This window comes from Patagioenas fasciata, chromosome 3 (assembly GCF_037038585.1).
Source record: "Patagioenas fasciata isolate bPatFas1 chromosome 3, bPatFas1.hap1, whole genome shotgun sequence".
Taxonomy (NCBI): Eukaryota; Metazoa; Chordata; class Aves; order Columbiformes; family Columbidae; genus Patagioenas; species Patagioenas fasciata.
The window spans coordinates 78977373-78996609 of NC_092522.1; the positions used below are offsets into that span (position 1 = coordinate 78977373).

General features: G+C 41.0%; 1 protein-coding gene across 2 annotated transcripts in view; it reads right to left on the bottom strand.

Annotated features, from left to right (window-relative positions):
* The window catches only part of SOBP (sine oculis binding protein homolog), a 117737-nt gene that overhangs the window by 83796 nt on the left and 14704 nt on the right, over positions 1-19237 (bottom strand). For both annotated transcript variants that reach the window (XM_065834292.2, XM_065834291.2), the window contains exon 4: positions 10997-11148. In XM_065834292.2, coding sequence (XP_065690364.1) covers positions 10997-11148 — 152 coding nt within the window. The remainder of the gene's footprint in view (positions 1-10996; positions 11149-19237) is intronic.

Here is a 19237-nt window from a genome sequence, read left to right on the forward strand (position 1 = left end):
ACTTCCAATCTGATTTAAAAAATGTTTTTTTCTCTCTTGTGTGTGAAAAAAAACACACGAACAATAAGAAAACAGACCGCATGCAAAATAATGAAACTGCCCACATACAACGTCCAGGCAAACGTGCACAAGGCCTGATCCAGGGCTTATTACAAGCAATAGGATGTCACCCACCGATGCCAATGGAATCCAGATCAGGCTCAAAGGAAGCACTCCACAAATCAGAGGGATTTGTTTGTCTCATTTTTCAGTTACAGTAATCATAGGTGTTGTTTGTAACAGCAGCAGGTAACAAATTTTCCAATAAAAGTGTGATTTTTAAGTTGACAGTGTCCCTTTAAGCTTATGCACTTCTTCACTTAACTATGCCAGATTTACTCTCCCCTTTCTACTTTTTCCTTGCTCAGAGGTATACATACCATCTGTGCATCTAATATGGTGTTCTTAAATAGCCTCCAGAGTGATTCAATGCTTATTTTTCCCCCTTTTTTTTAAACTTTCTCTTGGTTAACCCTTTTCCTCGGTATTTTAGAGCCTTCTCTGTCAGAATTCCTGGTCCTTCCTTTCTTTAGGATAAAGTTACTACCTTCCACCACGGAGATTAAGAGTACAACCACCAGTTCTTTTAATGTCCGTGCATTAGACAAAACTCAGTCAGGAGCTGCCTTATCAAGGCATTGATATTGATAAATTGCTCCTGAAACGGAGGCATGAGACTGCACTATTTGACAATGGCCAAAGTTGACTATTATTATTTCTATACCATAAAACTATTCAAATGTACCTCCTCACAAGCACCTAAATGTCAGTGTTCTGTCTAAATCTCTATATTAAGCTTTTAAGACTTAGATTTAGTTCTAGGAGCTCTCTTCCATCTGATTTAGTAGCACTGTGCACCACAACTGTGAAAGCCTTGGGGCTAAATTAAAAATAATAAGACTACCTGAGACTGGGTGGTTGGTTGATTTCTAACTTAACAGGTTTCCCTTTTGACATGACAGTCCAAATGTCAGGGGAGAGAAGGGACACAGATGAGACAGACCACCACTCTATCCCACTATACAGTACTGGGAAAATTAGTGGTTTTGGTCAGTGCTAATGTGGAAGCTGAGTCCATGATGTTCTCACACACCACTTCGTGAAGCTGTGTTGGGCTGCTATACTCCACGGAAGGTCCTCACCCTCACAAAGCCCAGATAAGAGACAGGGAGATGCTATGCTCTGCTTTTAACATAAATGGACAGCAACGGAGCCACGTCTCCACCCTGAGCATCTCTGCCAGCCGCTCTGTGCAACAGAGGCAGAGCCTAGTCCCCAGCTCCTTAGGCAGGAGTTTAAATAAAACAAAACCATCTGAAGCCACACATACACACAAATGACCCTCTCACCCTCAAAACCATCAGATACTTGATGACTGTTTCTAGAACTTATACAGGTTAGTGCGTTTACTTTAGATACAAAAGTGCATCCTGGCTGACAACTTGCAACTCATGTTTACTTTCAGCCCAATTTAAACTGAAATGGGTGATTCGTAAATGCTTGGGTTTTTGACAGAGCAGCCTATCACTGAACTCAGCTGGACAGCAAACTGTCTTTTGTTATTGCAGAAATTATTTTCTACAGGAAAGATATTTCACATTTTCAGAGTTTTGCCCTATAAACCCCACGTCATTCTTCCGGCAAGTTTAACACTTGCACATCAAGCATAGCTTGATATACAGCAAGAAGCTGACTTTAAGAATTCCCAGTAGCAGATTTTCCTGTTCATCTGGCAGCTTTTAAGTTATAACCATTTGGCCTCTCCAAGCCTCATCTAGACCCACTAGGCCAGATTCAAGGTTAACGTGTGTAAGGCTTTCTTTGGTCTTCCCATAAACCAGCAAATGTTTGCAAACAAACCTAAAAGGGATGAAAGACTCCTACCTAGAGGGGACAAGAGATGTACAATGTGATTTCACTTTTTTGTTGGTGACATGGACCGTGGGACTGAGTGCTCCCTCAGCAAGTTTGGCAATGAGACCAAGCTGTGTAGTGTGGTCGACACACTGGAGGGAAGGGATGCCATCCAGAGGGACTGTGACAGGCTTCGGAGGTGGGCCTGTGCGAACCTCATGAAGTTCAACAAGGCCAAGTTCAAGCTCCTGCACATGGGTCAAGGCAATCCCAAGCACAAATACAGGCTGGGCAGAGAAATGATTGAGAGCAGCCCTGAGAAGAAAGCCCTGGGGGTGTTGGTTGATGAGAAGCTCAACACGAGCTGGCAATATGTGGTCACAGCCCAGAGAGCCAAACATATCCTGGGCTCCATCAAAAGAAGTGTGACCAGCAGGTCAAAGGAGCTGATCCCGCCCCTCTGCTCTCATGAGACCCCACCTGGAGTCCTGTGTCCAGCTCTGGAGCCCCCAACATCAGAGGGACATGGGCCTGTTGGGGCGAGCCCAGAGGAGGCCCACCAAGATGCTAAGAGTGTCGGAGTACCTCTTCCATGAAAAAATGCTGGGACAGTTGAGGTTGTTCAGAAAAGAAGGATATGGGGAGACCTTACAGCAGCCTTCTGGTACCTAAAGGAGATCTACAAGAAAGCTGGAGAGGGACTTTTTACAAGACCATGTAGTGACAGAAAAAATGGTAATAGCTTTAAACTGAAGGAGGGTAGATTTAGATTAGATATAAGGAATAAATTCTTCACTGGAAAAGGCTGGCTGAATAACTTGTGGATGCCCCATCCCTGGAAGTGTTCAAGGTCAGGCTGGATGGGGCTTCGAGCAACTGGGTCTAGTGGAAAGTGTCCCTGCCCATGGCAGGTGGTTGGAACTAGGTGATCTTTAAGGTCTCTTCCAACCCTAACCATTCTACGATTCTATGAACATCTTTGGTCTGACTCAGTTTCATCCTTGAATTTTTCCCAACATTTCTATGCATGATGGAGAGTGAAGTCACCACTTTGGAAGAGTAAAAGAATAATTAAATACAAACCATCACCTGACAAGAACTGCCACAACTCCACTGGACGGTGATGCATAACAGCAACACGTGCTCCTGAGAAACTTTAGGACTAGAAATGACCTGGGGAGAATTTCAAACCATTAAACTAATTGGTTAATTGTAATATTCCATAAGTCCTTTCAGGAGTATGTATGAAGGGTGTCATTCATAACAATGTTCCTAATCCAAACATATTTTTGAAAAACATATTTGCTTAATTTTGCTTTTTAAATAAAAATATATAGAGTGAAAAAAATAGTCAAGCTCCTTTTTCAATATTTCCCTAAGTTAATGAGCTGACTGATAAGTGAACAGATGCATTAAGGCAATAATGTATTCAAATGTCATGATATTTTTGAACAAACATATTATTTAATATGCATTTCATTATTTGCCTAGCTCATATTAGTATTAATGATTGATGTGTTCATCAGGAAAGGGAAAAGTGGCACCAAATATAATCTGTGCAAATCACATTCACTTTGGAGATCTATCCTAAGTTTTCATCAGAATAAAGATGCTCATTCTGTGTTGATCACATGGAAAAAAAGCTGGAAGGTGCCTAATTTCATATGAGACCAAGGCAATATGGGCTAAGCTAATGTAACCTAACCCGAGACACTCCAATGTCGGGAAGAGCAAGATTTTTCTGAGCGATTGCCGAGCTCACATAGGTTGGAGCCAAAGCAGTTCAGAGGTAAAGTAAGCACCCCTGTGTATTAGATCTGCTCATTTTCTGAATGCATCATTACTATGCATCTAAACTCTTTAATCAAAAATCCCTTGGTGATATAAAAATGTCCTGGACACAGATCATGAAGTCTATCTTGCCAAACTCTTTAACATAGCAAAATGTCTGATTTTCCCCTAGTGTCTCCTTCTCCCCCCCCAAAGTTCATCTAAGCGAACACTTCAGTAAAGCACCTTAGTAACCTCCAGAAAAATAGCTACTGGCCACCTTTCTTCCTCAGTCACTCTGGCAGGCAGCAACTTCTTTCACATCTCCAATATCAAGGTGTCATAACATCTATTTAAATCCAAATCATTGCTCTAAACTGCACATACCAAGTGTGCAAAAGCCTTGAAAGCATTTCTAGTCAAGTCCTAATGCAATTACTGGTGTTTTGTTGTAACATCTGTATGTAAACAAAACCTACTTCTGGCAAGAAGGAGAGATGCAATCGCTGAAGCTGTCCAGAAGTGATATGAGGACACCTCACGTAAACTGGTCACTTCATTTGAATTAAACGCCTGCTGTCCACGAGGTAGCAGATTCTGAAACTGTAATTAGCGTATTCATCTTGATATAACCAAAGTAGCCAGAATGCAACACGACTGATGTAATGTGACATGGTGGTTAAAATTAAAAGTGAACACGCCTTTTAATTGGATTGGATACCTGCTAGTAATTCAGACAATGGGAATTTGATTCAAATTTATAGTATTAAATGGCAGCAGATGGACAGTAAAATGTCCATTGAGTTTGCAAACTGACAAGCACACTGGGTTTGCCAGATCCCTTCATTAAGTCATCGGTGGCATCAGTCAGGTGCTGATGCATTTAATCGTTAGCAATGTTAATATGTTTTGCTTTGCTGTGTGTGAGCAGGGAAATATTCTGACTGATGGTCTCAGTAGGTTAATTTGGAATTTCATTTGCCTCTTCCAATAATGAAAAATCCTAGCTCTGGTTTAGAGGAGTTTTATGAGATTTCTGGGTTTAGTATCCAGAAAGTAAAAAAGCCAGCTGATGACAGTTAGACAATGATGCCAACTCTTCTCCTTTCCAACTGATGCCACCCGTCTCTTTCACAGCTCAAGATTTGCTTGATATTTCAGTGTCTGTTCCAGATTCTTGGTAAGTGTCTGCGACCTTCTACGCTCCACAAACCTTAAAAACATCCTCTGAGGGATGATATTTTCCTTTCCCCTTCTTCTCCAGACAGTTCCTCAAGGAAATTTGCAGTTGTGTCCCACACTTGAACTACTTCCTCTGCAGACTCAGCATCTCATCTTCACTCACCAGCACTCATTTATACCCGAACATAGCAATCAGCTATGGAGATGTTCACCATCTTTTCCCCTTCTACCTTCGAAGCATTTGCAAGGAACCCTATTAATTGGCTCGTGTGGCAAAGAGGTGTCCACACACCTGCAGATGTGCACACGCACACATGCACATAAATATGTATTCTACACAATATGCAAAATACAATATGTGAATATACATTCTACACAAACCCACAGCAGAAGAAGCAACTTTGTGAAACGTTTATTAAATCCCACTTCTCTACGGCTCCACAGAACCAAATATGGATGATTTCATGCAAATCAGATATGACACCTGCTCTACAATGACCTTTCTGAAGACCTAATTAATGCAAGTTAATCTCTAGGAGCAATAGGTTTCCTATTCAGAGCCTCACGTGTTCCAAAACTTATTATGGAAAGGGATTCTAAAGGAAGATGTAAAAGCTAAGTTCTTTCAGAGGCATTATTTGCATCAAGTTGCTTTAAGCAAATTTCCATGAATGATGATCATTTTACAAATTAAATTTCGCAGGTGCATAAGAAAGAGTAAAAAGTAACATTTTTTTTAGCTGTTACTTATTGACTTAACAAAGAGGTTGTTAAATGTTTCTTATGCGCTGTTAGGCTGCACAATAAAGCTTGAAATCAAGAGAACTTTCTCTGACAACCCTTGGGAATAACTTGGGAGAATTATGATAGCTGCTGTTTACTTCCAGTTTTTAGTATGTGTTTGGATATACATGTCAGTATTAATCACATAGTGATATATATTAATTAACAAAAAACTCACTCAGGCAGGAGTACTAAAGCTTTATGATGTTGTGTGCACTTCATTGTCTTTAAATACAATTTGAAAATGTAACTCTCTAATGCAATGGAACCGAGGACTAAATAAATGCATACGACTTCTTACAGTCCCACTTGATCATTCACATTCATTCTTGCCAGACAAATGAGATAAAAGAGCATAAAACACACTGCCTCTCTGCGCTACCAACTCACACATGGTGCTGCCCATCACCATCCCATATGGGGAGAAAAGAGCCATCATCATTTACATCTTCACATTGCTAAACAGCACTTTACTCTTTTTGATTTATGCCTTTTTGTTTATTAGTATAAATGAAATTTGACTGCAGTGTAAACAAAAATATCTATCTTTTTTTTGTGACTGGGAGGCAGTGCAAAACAGCAACAAGGTCAGTTATAAAATACCACCTGACAATCTTGCAGTCACTTCATCTCTGATGTTTTAAGTCAAATCAAGTAAATTATCCTTTAATATATCTGTGAACAGAGGCTATAACCTCTCTGAATCCAGTCTTCATTCTAGGTTTGGCTATTTGGTCATAATGAATTTGTTTTCTGACCCACTGAGTCAATAAACTTAATTTCAAAATTAATCTTTTCAGGCTTCAAACTCACTGGATCCAATTATGAATCCAGTCATTCCCTTTAAATTTAATTTTTTGAAACTTGGTGGTCTGGTGCTTTTTGCCCTTATGTGCTTCTTTGGTACTTAACTTTATATTAGTTGACCTATAAAATAAAATCTCTAAGGAAGGGAGCAACAGAACAGCTTCAAATCCTAAATCTTCAATGACAAACATTAGTACGAAATGCTCCCTTTTCCTGCAATACTTAGTTTTAACTGGTATTATTATGCACAACAGGTTATCATTATACACTAGTTCATTATGTATATTTGACTATGCATACTAGATTAAACAGGAGCAGGAATTCAGATTTGGGTTATTTTTCTTTGGGGATGATAATGGTATTGCTAGTTTTTTTCTAAATCGGGTCTAGTATAAATACTTTGTTTTTTGCCTAATAGGGTAAAACCCACGATTTTTTGTTCATTTATTTCTAGTAATTTAAATAAAATTACACTCCATGGGGAGACCCATTATAATTTCAAAATATTTTTTTTTTCTGTTCTTCCAAGGCATGGGGATACCTGCAGCAAAGTCTGCATTCCTTAAGAGAAGAGCAACTTAACTTAAAATCATGCGAGTCTTTTTCCTTACAAACTCTCATCCCAGCCATGAAGCTCCCTGACAACTACATATGGATGCAGAGTGTAGGGGCAGAGCTTTTGGAGGACAAACGGACAGAAGTGCCCTGGGACAAAAGGCAGGAAGGACTGATGTGTACCTCTGACTAAACTGCTTGGGTTCAAACACTCCCAAGGCCAGCAAGGTACTGGCTCATTCTGGTGTGTTGCTATTCTTGCTAAACCCAGGACAGGAAAGGGCTGGGAAGGAGTCAGAGGTTGGGAGCAGCCAGTGCCCACTTAGCCTGGGGCTTTTTGCAGCACTTTCCTTGGTGTTGGTTGACAGCCAGCTGAACATGAGCCAGCAGTGTGCTCAGGTGGCCAAAAGGGCCAACAGCATCCTGGCTTGTATCAGGAATAGTGTGGCCAGCAGGACGAGGGAAGTGATTGTCCTCCTGTATTCAGGACTGATGACACCGCACCTCAAATCCTGTGTTCAGTTTTGGGCCTCTCAGTACAAGAAAGAAATTGAGGTGCTGGAGATTGTTCAGAGAAGGGCAATGAAGCTGGTGAGGGGCCTGGAGCACAAGTCTGATGAGGAGCAGCTCAGGGAACTGGGGCTGTTTGGCCTGGAGAAAAGGAGGCTGAGGGGAGACCTTATCGCTGTCTACAACTACCTGAAAGGAGGTTGGAGCATGGAGGGTGTTGGTCTCTCTTCTCCCAAGTAGCAAGTGATAGGACAAGAGGGCCAGGGGAGGTTTAGGTTGGGATATTAGGAAAAGTTTCTTGAAGGAAAGGGCTGTTGGGCATTGGAACAGGCTGCCCAGTGAAGTGGTGGAGCCACCATCCCTAGAGGTGTTTAAAAGATGTGTAGATGAGGTTCTCAGGGGCATGGTTTAGTGCCAGCATTAGGTTAATAGTTGGACTCGATGATCTTGAGGGTCTCTTCCAACCAAAATGATTCTATGATTCTCCTTCAAGGTGGCCTCATGCCAAGCCTTCTCCCAGCTGGGAATCTGTGGGCATGCATCGTTCAGTGTGCATTTGCCCTGTGTATGGGAGAGGAAAAAATCCTAATTCTGCACCCAGGAATCAGTATTTAGGGATGGATAATTTGCAGCATTACTTAGTGCTGTTTTGAGACATTAGCAATGACTTATTCTTTACTGTTTAAACAGTCCTATCATTTTAAGCAAGTGCTTATTACAGCACTTCTTATCGAGGGGAGGGAGGGAAGACAGCTTAACACAATCCATTAGGAAATTCAAGCCTTAAATGAAGTGACCACAAAGTCCTGTCAGCTCCCAGAAATGCAGCAGCTGTACATATTTAACTTAATACAGCACTATATTGTTGCGGAGATCTGCTGTTTAAAACATACATAAGGCACGTGAAACGTGACTATTTTACTCCTCTGTTTGAAAAATGAGAAAGTGTAGAGTGGCATAGCTTCTTAAATACATAAATAAGCATTAGACTCATGGAGAAGACAGGTACGCTGTTGGACTAGTAGTAACAGATTAAAGGTCAGCAGTTAAATCTGAAAGTATTGCAGTCTTTTCCTTTGATCTTGTTCCTCAAGACTCCACTCTATTACTAACAGGTGAAGTGCAAAATAAGAAGCATGAAGGTCTGCTGAATTCTACTGCACTTGTCCCAATTTAATGGCAGCACTTTCTAAATATTCTGTCTCCTGATCATCTCATGCCATAAATACACATGCAAGGAGCAGTTCCAGTTTTCCCCTGCCAGGTCAGATCCTGTGCAATTCCAGATTCCACAGGTGCAAAGAGAAAGAAAATTAGACTCACTGGCTTAGCTCTGAAGCGGAGCCAATGTAGCAACCAACACATTATCAATTATATGTTATGTCATCATGTTTTGCCAAGTCCTCCCATATGACATTTTGTTAATGTGCAACCTCTTTAGTGAAGAATAGGGCATTTCACTGGGATATGATGGTATATGAAAAGATTAGGAACATGTATTGTTATTTAGATATACATATATACAAAATTATTAATACAGAGAGCTTTCTGGATGGAAATATTCAGCACCTTTTAGCTTCCAGAAGAAGTTAAGTATAGGAAAGGGAACCAGAAGGAATGAGATGCTCTAATTCATCCTTTCACATAATACAAGGACAGGGTGGCCTCCAACAAAGCACATGAGTAACAGATTGTAAGTCAGGTAAAAGGGAACTTCTGCATATATTGCCTGACTGATGGAATTCATGGTCATAAACTGTTACTGAATCCTACTACTCATAGGTTAGAAAGTGGTTGAAGTACACTTATGCATTATGTTAACATGTTTACTTTCATTTAGTAAGAGATCTAAGACTCCTGTTTCAGGATCTAAGCTGTAGAGGAAAGAGAATCTACCATGAGCTGGTTGTTCTTTCATCTGCCTCCACACAGCTGGCCAAATTATCTGGTACTGATCACGGCTGGACACACAGGATCACTTAGCTAGGATCACTGACAATGCCTCCATTACTGTGAACTGTCTTATCCATGTGCATTTGTGACTGAAAGCCACAGGAGCATCAACTGATGGTGACCTGGATCCTGTCACTACAGAGTGTCTTACACATTGTAAGGCACATTGAGCCTCCTATGCATAAACATGCATGTGCACACATTCACATACATCCATGGGAGCTTATTTTCAAACGAGGAGCATCTAAGGAGCATGTATATCCCTCGTTTACACTTCTCCTAGATAAAAAAGGATGTAAACACCACTACTTGCAGAAGACTCATGTGACTTTAACTTGCCTGTCTGCTCCAGTAGGCATTATGAGCTTGATTCTCCAAGACTGCCACTAAAATTCCACTCCACTGATTTCTGCAACCTAATTCTTCGGGCATTATTTTCCTTTTTTTTTTTTTTTTTGGCAGAATGATATTACCAAAATTTATAAAGGAGGGTAATTTGCTAATAACATTGCATCTTAAATCTAAGATACATATGTACTTTTTTGTTATTACCACAGATGTAAAAGACCAGATTTAGAGACCTGAATTCAATTTGAACTTGACAGGCTTGGAATATTCTGTGGCATGAGGGAAAACGGCATCATTTAGAAAATCAAAATGTAAAGGGTTTTTTGAATAATAAATATTTCTAAGACAATTAAGGCTACCCAAAGACTCATAGTATTAAGTACCAAAAGGTCACAGCTACTTTTTCAACAAGTAAAAATGCTGGAGTGTTCTTTTGTTATTTTTCTGTAAATGACATATCACGCATTCTGCTGCAGAAAAGCAGCTGCTGAAATAACCTAGAGGGCATTTTCAGGCACTGTACTTCAGCAATTACAGCAATTTTTGTAGACATTCAATATTAGGATTGCATTCTAATTTTAGACCGAGTTAAATTTAAATTGAGTGGGAAGGGTTTTCACGCTACTCTAGATGTTCTAACATTGCTTACCCCAACACAAAACTCGTATAGTGTCCGAATTTTGCAGCAATGATAATTTATTCATTATGATACCCTTTAAAATACTGAAACTACCACCCACTAGCAGCAGTGGGAAGATGTCCACTATCATGATGGGACCCAGACTTAGGCCCCAAAATATTTACCCACTGGACATGGTCCCAGTGTCATGGGACTTAGTGATGCTGTCATATACAACCCTCTTCTACTCTATTTCCATGATTTCTCTTCTTGGTCATGTTTATGCAGGAAGTATCCTGAGACTCTAAGGCCAAATTGGGACTCCTATGTTGCTGCTTATTAGAATTTAAGTTCCCTGACTCTCACAAAACCCAAGCATCAAACTGAAGGAAACTGAAAGAAACAGAGTTAGTAAAGGGCTGACAGTTCAACAGACGATACAGATGGAAAGTGGAGGGACTAGGTGAGACAGAGAAAACAAAAGAAAAGAGTTTCTATTAGATGCTAAATGGGACCCAGGCTGGGCCTGATTAAAGTTATGTCTATGTAGGTTACATCTTTCCTTATTTCTCTTACCTTGTTTCTCTTGAAATATGCTCTTCGGCAAGCTGCAAAGCACTTCTCGCTGCAGAAGCATTTCACTTCACTTCCCATACTCAGGGAATAGCGCTTGATTCCAACTTTCTGGCACCAGGCACACATTATTTGTACATTTGACACATCATCTTCTACAACAAAAATATAAGAACAATGTTTACACAAGATGCAAACACCTTCCTCAGACATCTGCACACTTACTCTTAGATACAAGCAGCACCGGCTCATCTTATTTCTAAATCCTCCCTGAGAGCAGAACTGTGCATGTCTGTGATCACCGGCTTCGTCCTCGGGCAACCGGTGACCTGTGCCAGCCAGGCTCAGCAGATTGGTAGAGCTTCCAAGATGGCTGGAAAAGATTATTAGCTTAAAAAATGGTGCATTGCTCAAAAGCTCGGGAAATCTCAAGAGCTTTTTAAGCACGTTTAAGAGTGCACGAGTCTTTATTAAGCAAGTAACCGAGACTAGAGGCGTAATGAGTATTGCTGCTTTGTTCTTGTTACTTACAGTCTGTTGTAGTGAGCCCCTGAGAGGTTCTGCTCAGCAAGCTGGTGATAAAACACACCCTGAAGGTACTGCACCAAGGCAGGTCTCTAACAAGAGCCCTCTTCTAAATAAGAAGGAACACGAAATACCCCTTTTCAGTGTTGTTTCAAAATAATGGGTAGCATACAAAATGAGAAGTTTCCATGTGAATACAGCAGTCACAGGAACACAGACTTGAGCAAGAAGGAAGATGCAGCACTGTGGTAAAGTCTGCCAGGTTACTGTACAGTCTTTATGTTCATCGGTCAAATTTTAATTCAGGCAGACTTCCCAAGTCTCTTTCGATTTCTAAAGTGCATTATGAATGTTGTAGCCTCCTGCTATATCCAAAAAAAAAAAAACAAAAAACAAAACAGGGCTTATTATTAAAGTGCTACCAATATCCTTATGTGGTCATCATTCACACCCCAGCCTCACAGATGGGGACAGTGAATAGTTAAGCCTCCTAAACAGATCAAGACATAAGTTAGTGTGAATATTTTTAACTTAAAACTGGGAATTCTTCAGTTTCTTAGGTCCAGTCTATGATGGAGCGTGACCTTTCAGTTACAGATGGCAGCCATTGTCTAACTTCTAGAAATAGAAAAATCCCTGAAGACTAATTGTTAAAGCAGTTCCTGGTCCATGCACTGTGGAGAATTCATAGCTCAGAGAGTGTCATGCAGCCATCCCATTTCCCTATAAAGGATTTGTTTCTGAAGCTATGCTGTCATCATTCTGTAAAATTATTGGCAAACTAATTTTTAGCAGAGTGATTTGGCTCCTTTCCCTGGCTATCATAACTCAGTGCTACGTGCTGCATTATATTCACCTTAACGGAATAAATACTGCCAGTTTAATAACTTTTTTCCTCCCACAAATTGTGTTATGATTTATAGCTACAAATAAAACTATACAATGTAAAATAATGACCTTTTAGTTTTAATCAGACTGTCTACCTTTAAACCTATATTTAGGCCACGTTATAACACAGATTTGTGTTTAATGTATTTTATCACTTACCTTTTAGAATGGGATTTGGTAATATTATAAATGCTTTCACATACCGAACATCAAGGGAAATCAAAGCAATTTGGCCAAAATTATCACTAGCCATCTACAGGGTCAAGAATCCTGCCCTTGAGCTGGTTGTCATCTCAGCCAGCAGCACAGGAGCGCAGGGTGCTGTTACGGTGGTGTTGCATGGGGCTGTCACAGCTTTCTCTCTGAACCAGCCTTGGCAAGGATGCCAACTACTGCAGTACAGCCCAAGAGCTCTTCCCACCATTTTTACCTTTAATTTTTTGAAGTACTAAGCTTCTACAAAGATGCCCTGATTCAGCTACTTTTGGACCATAGTAAACCAATTCCTTACAGATTGAACTTGCCCCTTTGAACATACTGGGGCAACAGAAGATCCTGTGAACCAAAGGAGAGACACAGCAAGCTCTTGTTTCAGATAACAGCAACATATATTCTCCTACTGATAACAAGTACTTTATCTCTGGAAAATAAAAGATCTACCAGTGATAGATCTTTCTAATAGCATTCATATCTGGTGAGAGTAACTGTCATAAATGAAAAAAAAAAAATTATAGAGCTGAAAGAGAGTTCACTGGCAAAGAAGGCACTGGAGTAACTCTTTCTGAAACAGGTTGGCTTGTCTGGGGCGCAGTTTTTAAGGTGAAGCACAGAGCTCTGCCAGGGACTTTCATGTGTGACTTCACAGCCCCTCAGCTACCATTCAACTCCTGTGCCCTGACACACAATAACTGTCTCCCACAGATGAGCAGAAAGACCACATTGTCCACTTTCAATTACACAGCATCCCAGCAGCAGCAACAACTGTTTACACATAAAAGCCGCATTACTCACTTCTCTGCGGGAGGCCATGCAGGACAGTAAGGCTCAGTCCACCTCCTTCTGCCAAAGATAGATCTAAGATAGATCCTGGCAAGAAGAGGAGAGGGACAAGTATCTACTCTGTCAAGCTGTTGTCTTCCCATGGCCTGAGCAGCAGAACTTCACCGCCACCCCATGTGAACTCCTTTGAAGCAGCATTGCTTCACTTGTGGTCCATGGATCTGACAGTCAAGAGAACAACAGAAAATGGTCTACAAACTACTACTTCCAGGCACTGTCTGCACTTCCAGAAGAGACAGCTGATATACAGAAGGCATCATCAATATTAATCAAAATGTTCATCATTTTGAAAGAAGAGAGAAAGGGAGGGAAGGAGTCTGCCTAAACATAGAGAACTTGAATTATTTCTCTCTTCTACTCCCTTCTCCCCCAGTCATCAAAGAATGGTCATATACAATATCGTCCTTTTAATAGCAAGACTAATAATACAACTAGATGCTTCTTCCCTTTAAAAGACTCAAGAACACTGCTACAAAAGGATTAGCTGAGTATGGTCACAAAAAGCAGCCAGGAAAGAGCATGTGCCTCCTGGAACAGTACATGTTAGTACATGTCACTTTTAAGTCACCTTTGTTTTCTCAGCTGTACATCTGCCCAAGTAAATTTCTGATGGGACTCTTGTAATGCAACTCATCAGGCGATAAAATAAAATATCCAATATCATGTGACTAAGTCCCTACAAACCACCAACAGGAGCCCTGTGCAGCTTGGTGGGAGGAAAACTCTTAAAACAAATCCCTTTCCTTTAGCTTCAAGTGAAGCTAAGAACAGCAGAGAAAAGGACCCATACCTGGGATGGGTACAGAGCCATGCCCTATGGTTTATGGGTGAGGAGAAAAGCTGGGGACAATGATAAAGGTCTAAACCTCATCATGTGCTTGCTTTCTTGATATTCAAAACCCGCCTGGATGCATTCCTGTGCAACCTGCTCTAGGTGAACCTGCAAGGGGGATGGACTAGATGATCTCCAGAGGTCACTTCCAACCCCAAGCATTCTGTGATTCTGTGACACTAGTTGCAATGAAGATCTGAGCAGAAGTTGTGAAAAAAACTAATAGGAATGTTTCATTACAGTGCTTTAAGCTTAGTGACTGAAAAAATAGACTGTAACATTAACGGAAAAGTAATAGCCCATGTATTTCTACCATTACAATCCACAGCAGCAGGAAACAATAACTTAAAAAAAAAAAAGGTGTGAAATAAGGAAAGCCAAAGGCTAGTAATTTAATCATTGTCTTTTGCTAAACACAAACTGGAATAATCCAAAACCAGCAATTCAGATCTTTCATTCAAGATAAGACTCGCCTCACTTTTTCACAGAACTGTCTTGTAAGGCCAAATTCTTTTAAAATCACTTTAGCAGACTCCTGCCCTTCTTTCAGGAAAATACATCAAATCCCAGTCCCTAGAGCACTGAGCAAGAAGAACCTCCTGCAACAAGAAAGCAAGGAAGTGGGGAATTTCAAATCCAGTAGTTTGAGACTGCTTATCTGTCTTGAATCTATATTCCAATATTTTTTTTATTAGATCTGCACTAAGAAAGCCTCTCCACAGTAATGACATGGGTCTACTACACCAGCAATGTTCTCCTTTGCTCACAAACTTTCACTAGCAGTCTAGCTCAGTATATCTGCTTGAGTAACATGAGCTTATCCGGACATCATGCCCATGTCCTTCATGTGAGCTCTCGCTGGAGCAGCTCTTCTGATGCAGATCATTCACCATCACTTTCAGGACTCACATAGCTCGGCTGACACACGTTTGTAAAGTACGAAAATAATGTTTGCAAGTTTCTGGTACAGATCATGCTGAAGTGAAAGAAAATATTTTTCAACAACTGTATTTTTTTCCCTCCATCTGGGCTTGTGACTTTACGACTTGCTCTTGCAATGTATTTAGCACGTTCTCGGGTCTGTCACGCTCACGACAGGTAGCGTGGGTACTCGTACAGGTGAGACAAAGAGGAGCTGGCACAGAGACAACTCAAGAGTAACAGGAGCGTTTTCAGCAGAATATCAGTACCGCTGTCTTCCATAAATACACCAAGCAACAGAAAGATACATTGCTTCGAGGTGCACTGCAAGATCTGAATTTCCAGCCTCTGTTTTTCTGAGTTCTCAATTCTTCACAGGGAAAGCTATTCTGAGAGTTCCAATACTGTTTTTCTGCCCCTGAGTTGTGTCATTACAGGTGGAAGAAGTAACTCCCTGCACCCGCTGCACAGATACTGTTCAGATACATCTCCTTGTGGTTTTTAGCCTGTGTATTTTTCATAATGAACAACGCAATAAACACCAAGTGTTTGCAGTGTTAAATCATGTTCCCAAAGGGAGTAGTTTGTATAACAAGATAAAATTATCACATTATAATAACTAAATATGCATCAGTCTAAAGCATGCTTCAATTAATCATCAAAAGTTTGCACCGCCTCTTTAGGTCTTAATTAAGCAGAATGTTTGGCTTTTTTTTTTTTTCCTTTCAAACCAGTGCAAAGGAGCTGCAGAAAATTGTTCCTCTTAAACTCAGTGAGCAGCAGTTTACACTAATCAATCTTATACAGAGCCGTAATTTGGAGAGGTGAGGGGAAGAGAGGAAGGCAATGAGTACAACAGAGTAAATCCACCGTGTACAGCTCTGTCCCTTTATCTAAGCAAACCAGCATGGCCTACAGTTTTTAAGAGGATGATCCTAAAACCCCTAGAGCTAGAATAGCCCTTTTACCCCATGCTGAGAACTGCGCTCAACCCACTGGCATACATCTTTAAAAATTCTAGCTGTTTTCACTGCTATTTTCTAAGGAAAAGCTGCAAAACTTCCTTTTTAAAGAAATTAGATCTTAACCTGACTCCAGCATCTGCAGCATTAACAATAAGGGCTCGCTGTTTACAATGGCATCTGCCAGGATTTCAGAATGGGTAATTCTGAGTTACCCGCTGGCCACTCCTGAAACCCCAGCTTGCCACTGAAGAAAACCAAGCAGCACGTGTTCGGATTTTTTAACTCAAAGCAGGTCCTGAGGCTGATGATCCCAAGCAAGGCAGAAGAACTGTTTCAGTCATTTTTCTTACATCCGAGATGCTTTATCTGACTAATCACAAACTAAAAATTAACAAACAAAACTCCTGTACATTGCTGCAGAATCCCTTGTGATAGCACTTAAGTGCTGATCCTCTAAATAGATGGGGTGTATGACAAACTTAAGATACAAAAAGTACCTTGGAAAAAGTAAAAATAAGAGGAAGATTAAGAAAATAGGGCTGACAATAGAAAGCATGCTGCAACCATTGCTATGGAAATAACTCAGAAGCTCTACAATGCGTTTCCTTTTAAGGACCAATCTCTTGAAGTTCACTACTCTGCCAATAAAACAGTGTCCCAGCTCCTTTCAAAAAGTCATTTTGGGGAACCACAGCTTGTCTACATGTTCTCTGCATGAGTTGAGGCATATTCTCATGCATAGTTCAGTAAGGACTGAATGCACAACACAAATAAAAGCTGGCATTTAGGGAGGTTTTAAACATGCAAACAAAAAAACACCTATTTCGGCTAATGGGGGGGAACTCCCTGTGTATTTTGAATATATGCTATTAAAGCACACACATGGACTTTGTGATTTTCTTTTTAGCACAAAGGAAACACTTGGCCCTCCACAGAGAGCAAAAGACATCAACAGCGGGCTAGATGGGGCAGGCAGCCTGGCAACCATTGGCATTTTAAAACACAGGCACTAATAACCCTACAATCAGTGTAAATTAGATGATGTCTCAAACTGAAAACAAGAGAAATAATTTGAAGAGTAGTGACTATAGGATTTGTTGCAGTGGTCTTTATTAGAGAGCTAAATCTGCAGTTAGAAAAATTGTAATGCTGTTCAGCAACTGGAAAAAGATTTGGGAAGTACTGAAGTGGGATCAAGAGCGTAATAAAACAAGTCTCCTCAATATATAGGCTTAATTAGATGGGATAATATGGTCTTTATTTAAGGAAAACTGCCACTGGGTTCTGTCTGGAATCAGACTTCTTGGTAATGCAGTCATAGAATCAATTCCTTGGTGAATTTAGAGTGATGAACTTGGAAATCATTTTTACTGCCCTGCTAACCACCATTTAAAACATCTATGCTTCCAGATTCCTCCAATACAATTAAAGATTGAGAGAGGTTACAGCGGGCAGTTCCAGAGTGTTCACAGGGCAGGGATTCTGCTTTATCCCATGTCACATGAAGTTACTCATGTGCAGTTACATTTACAAAACAGACCCATAAACTTTAATTCTAAAGTGATATTAAGCTGTAACACAGAAAATCACTCTTTCTATAAAATATCTAATTACTCGCTTTATTATTTGAATAGGACCATTGCCTTGCCAACTTAGGTCACAGGCCTATCTCACAAGGTACTCAGTACTAGAAATGCTTCTGTTCCTCCTTTAAGACCTTTTGCCTCACCAGACAGAGTTCCTCCAGCCCATTCCTCCTCCGCTTTCACAAGTTTCTGATAACTTTTGGTACTAATCCCAATCATTATCATTTGGAAACCACAGAACCACAAGCACCGATCTGCTTGTTGGAGGATTTAAATCCCCTTCCCTTTCCCAAATGTGCCCATTATTTTGTGAAAACCCTGGGAGAGAGCATTCTTTTTCCCTTGTACCTCTTTGCCCTGTGGAAAGCTCAGTCAACACCACAGTATCATCCTCTCTGCCTTCTCTCCCACCACATCCCTCGACGTTGCACCCCCCTCGCAGCGCTCTTCTTTGGGGTGCTTCAAACAGCCAACATGCTCTGCTTTTGCCGACACCCATGCTCAAAGGGTAGACCAAATAGTAGTTGTACCTGCCCTACCGTGGCACCGCCGTGGGGATCACAGGAGAAAGTAAACCAAAGAGCACTTTTAAACGCCCAGGGAAACTGAGATACAGTAGCCTCCAGCAGGTGCTGGGGGAAGGAGGCAGCATGTTCTCGCCTGCACAGAAAGAATTTTTTGCATTCTTCTTTGACTAGTCTTGATTTTAGCCTTCCTTCAACCCATGTAACAACAGCCGTCCAAACTTGCCTGAGCAAAAGGGCAGAGTCACCCTAAGTGCCCTCTCGGATTTACTCTATCACTAAGGGCTGCACAACAACAGCGAGGATGTTTGCGCACTGACTATTACAGCCATAAACCCGGCACAACTGGGGTGGGATTTTTATTTCTAGATCATGCTTGGCTATTGCATTCCTGTTCCTTGATATTTCTGTGTCATTTTGAAGTGAAAAAATACTGTCTAGAAAATAAGAATCTTCTAACACCAAGCAAAACTAATGTTAGTGTCCGTTTGTCGCAATGGGTTGTACTCGAGACTAACCCCAAAGATCCCTTAGATGCTGCTGCCAGCACTAAACATAGCTACCAGCCTGCTGGACAGGAAGGATGGTTATCAGCCACAAGGAGACTATAACACCAGCTTTGGAGATCGTGCTGACTTATGTGCTTCCAGATGCAGGTTGGATGGGTGCTTTTGATGGACAAAGCCCACTTTTGGTTTTGGCACTGCCTGAGTACAGTCTGTCTGCATGGTGGTGCAGGTCAGCGGAGTGCTCTGGCAAATAGTATCCAGATCTGAGTGACTGGTATCCTTCTTGTGGACGCTTCCCATGACCAGATTTAGTATCCTTCACTGATGTGCCATAACCTGAGTCTTCAGACGGTCAGTGCATCACATCGGGCCCATGTGCTCGAGTCAGCCCTTTTCAGGTGTAATTTTGGGGTACAGCAAGGAGAAAATGCCTTT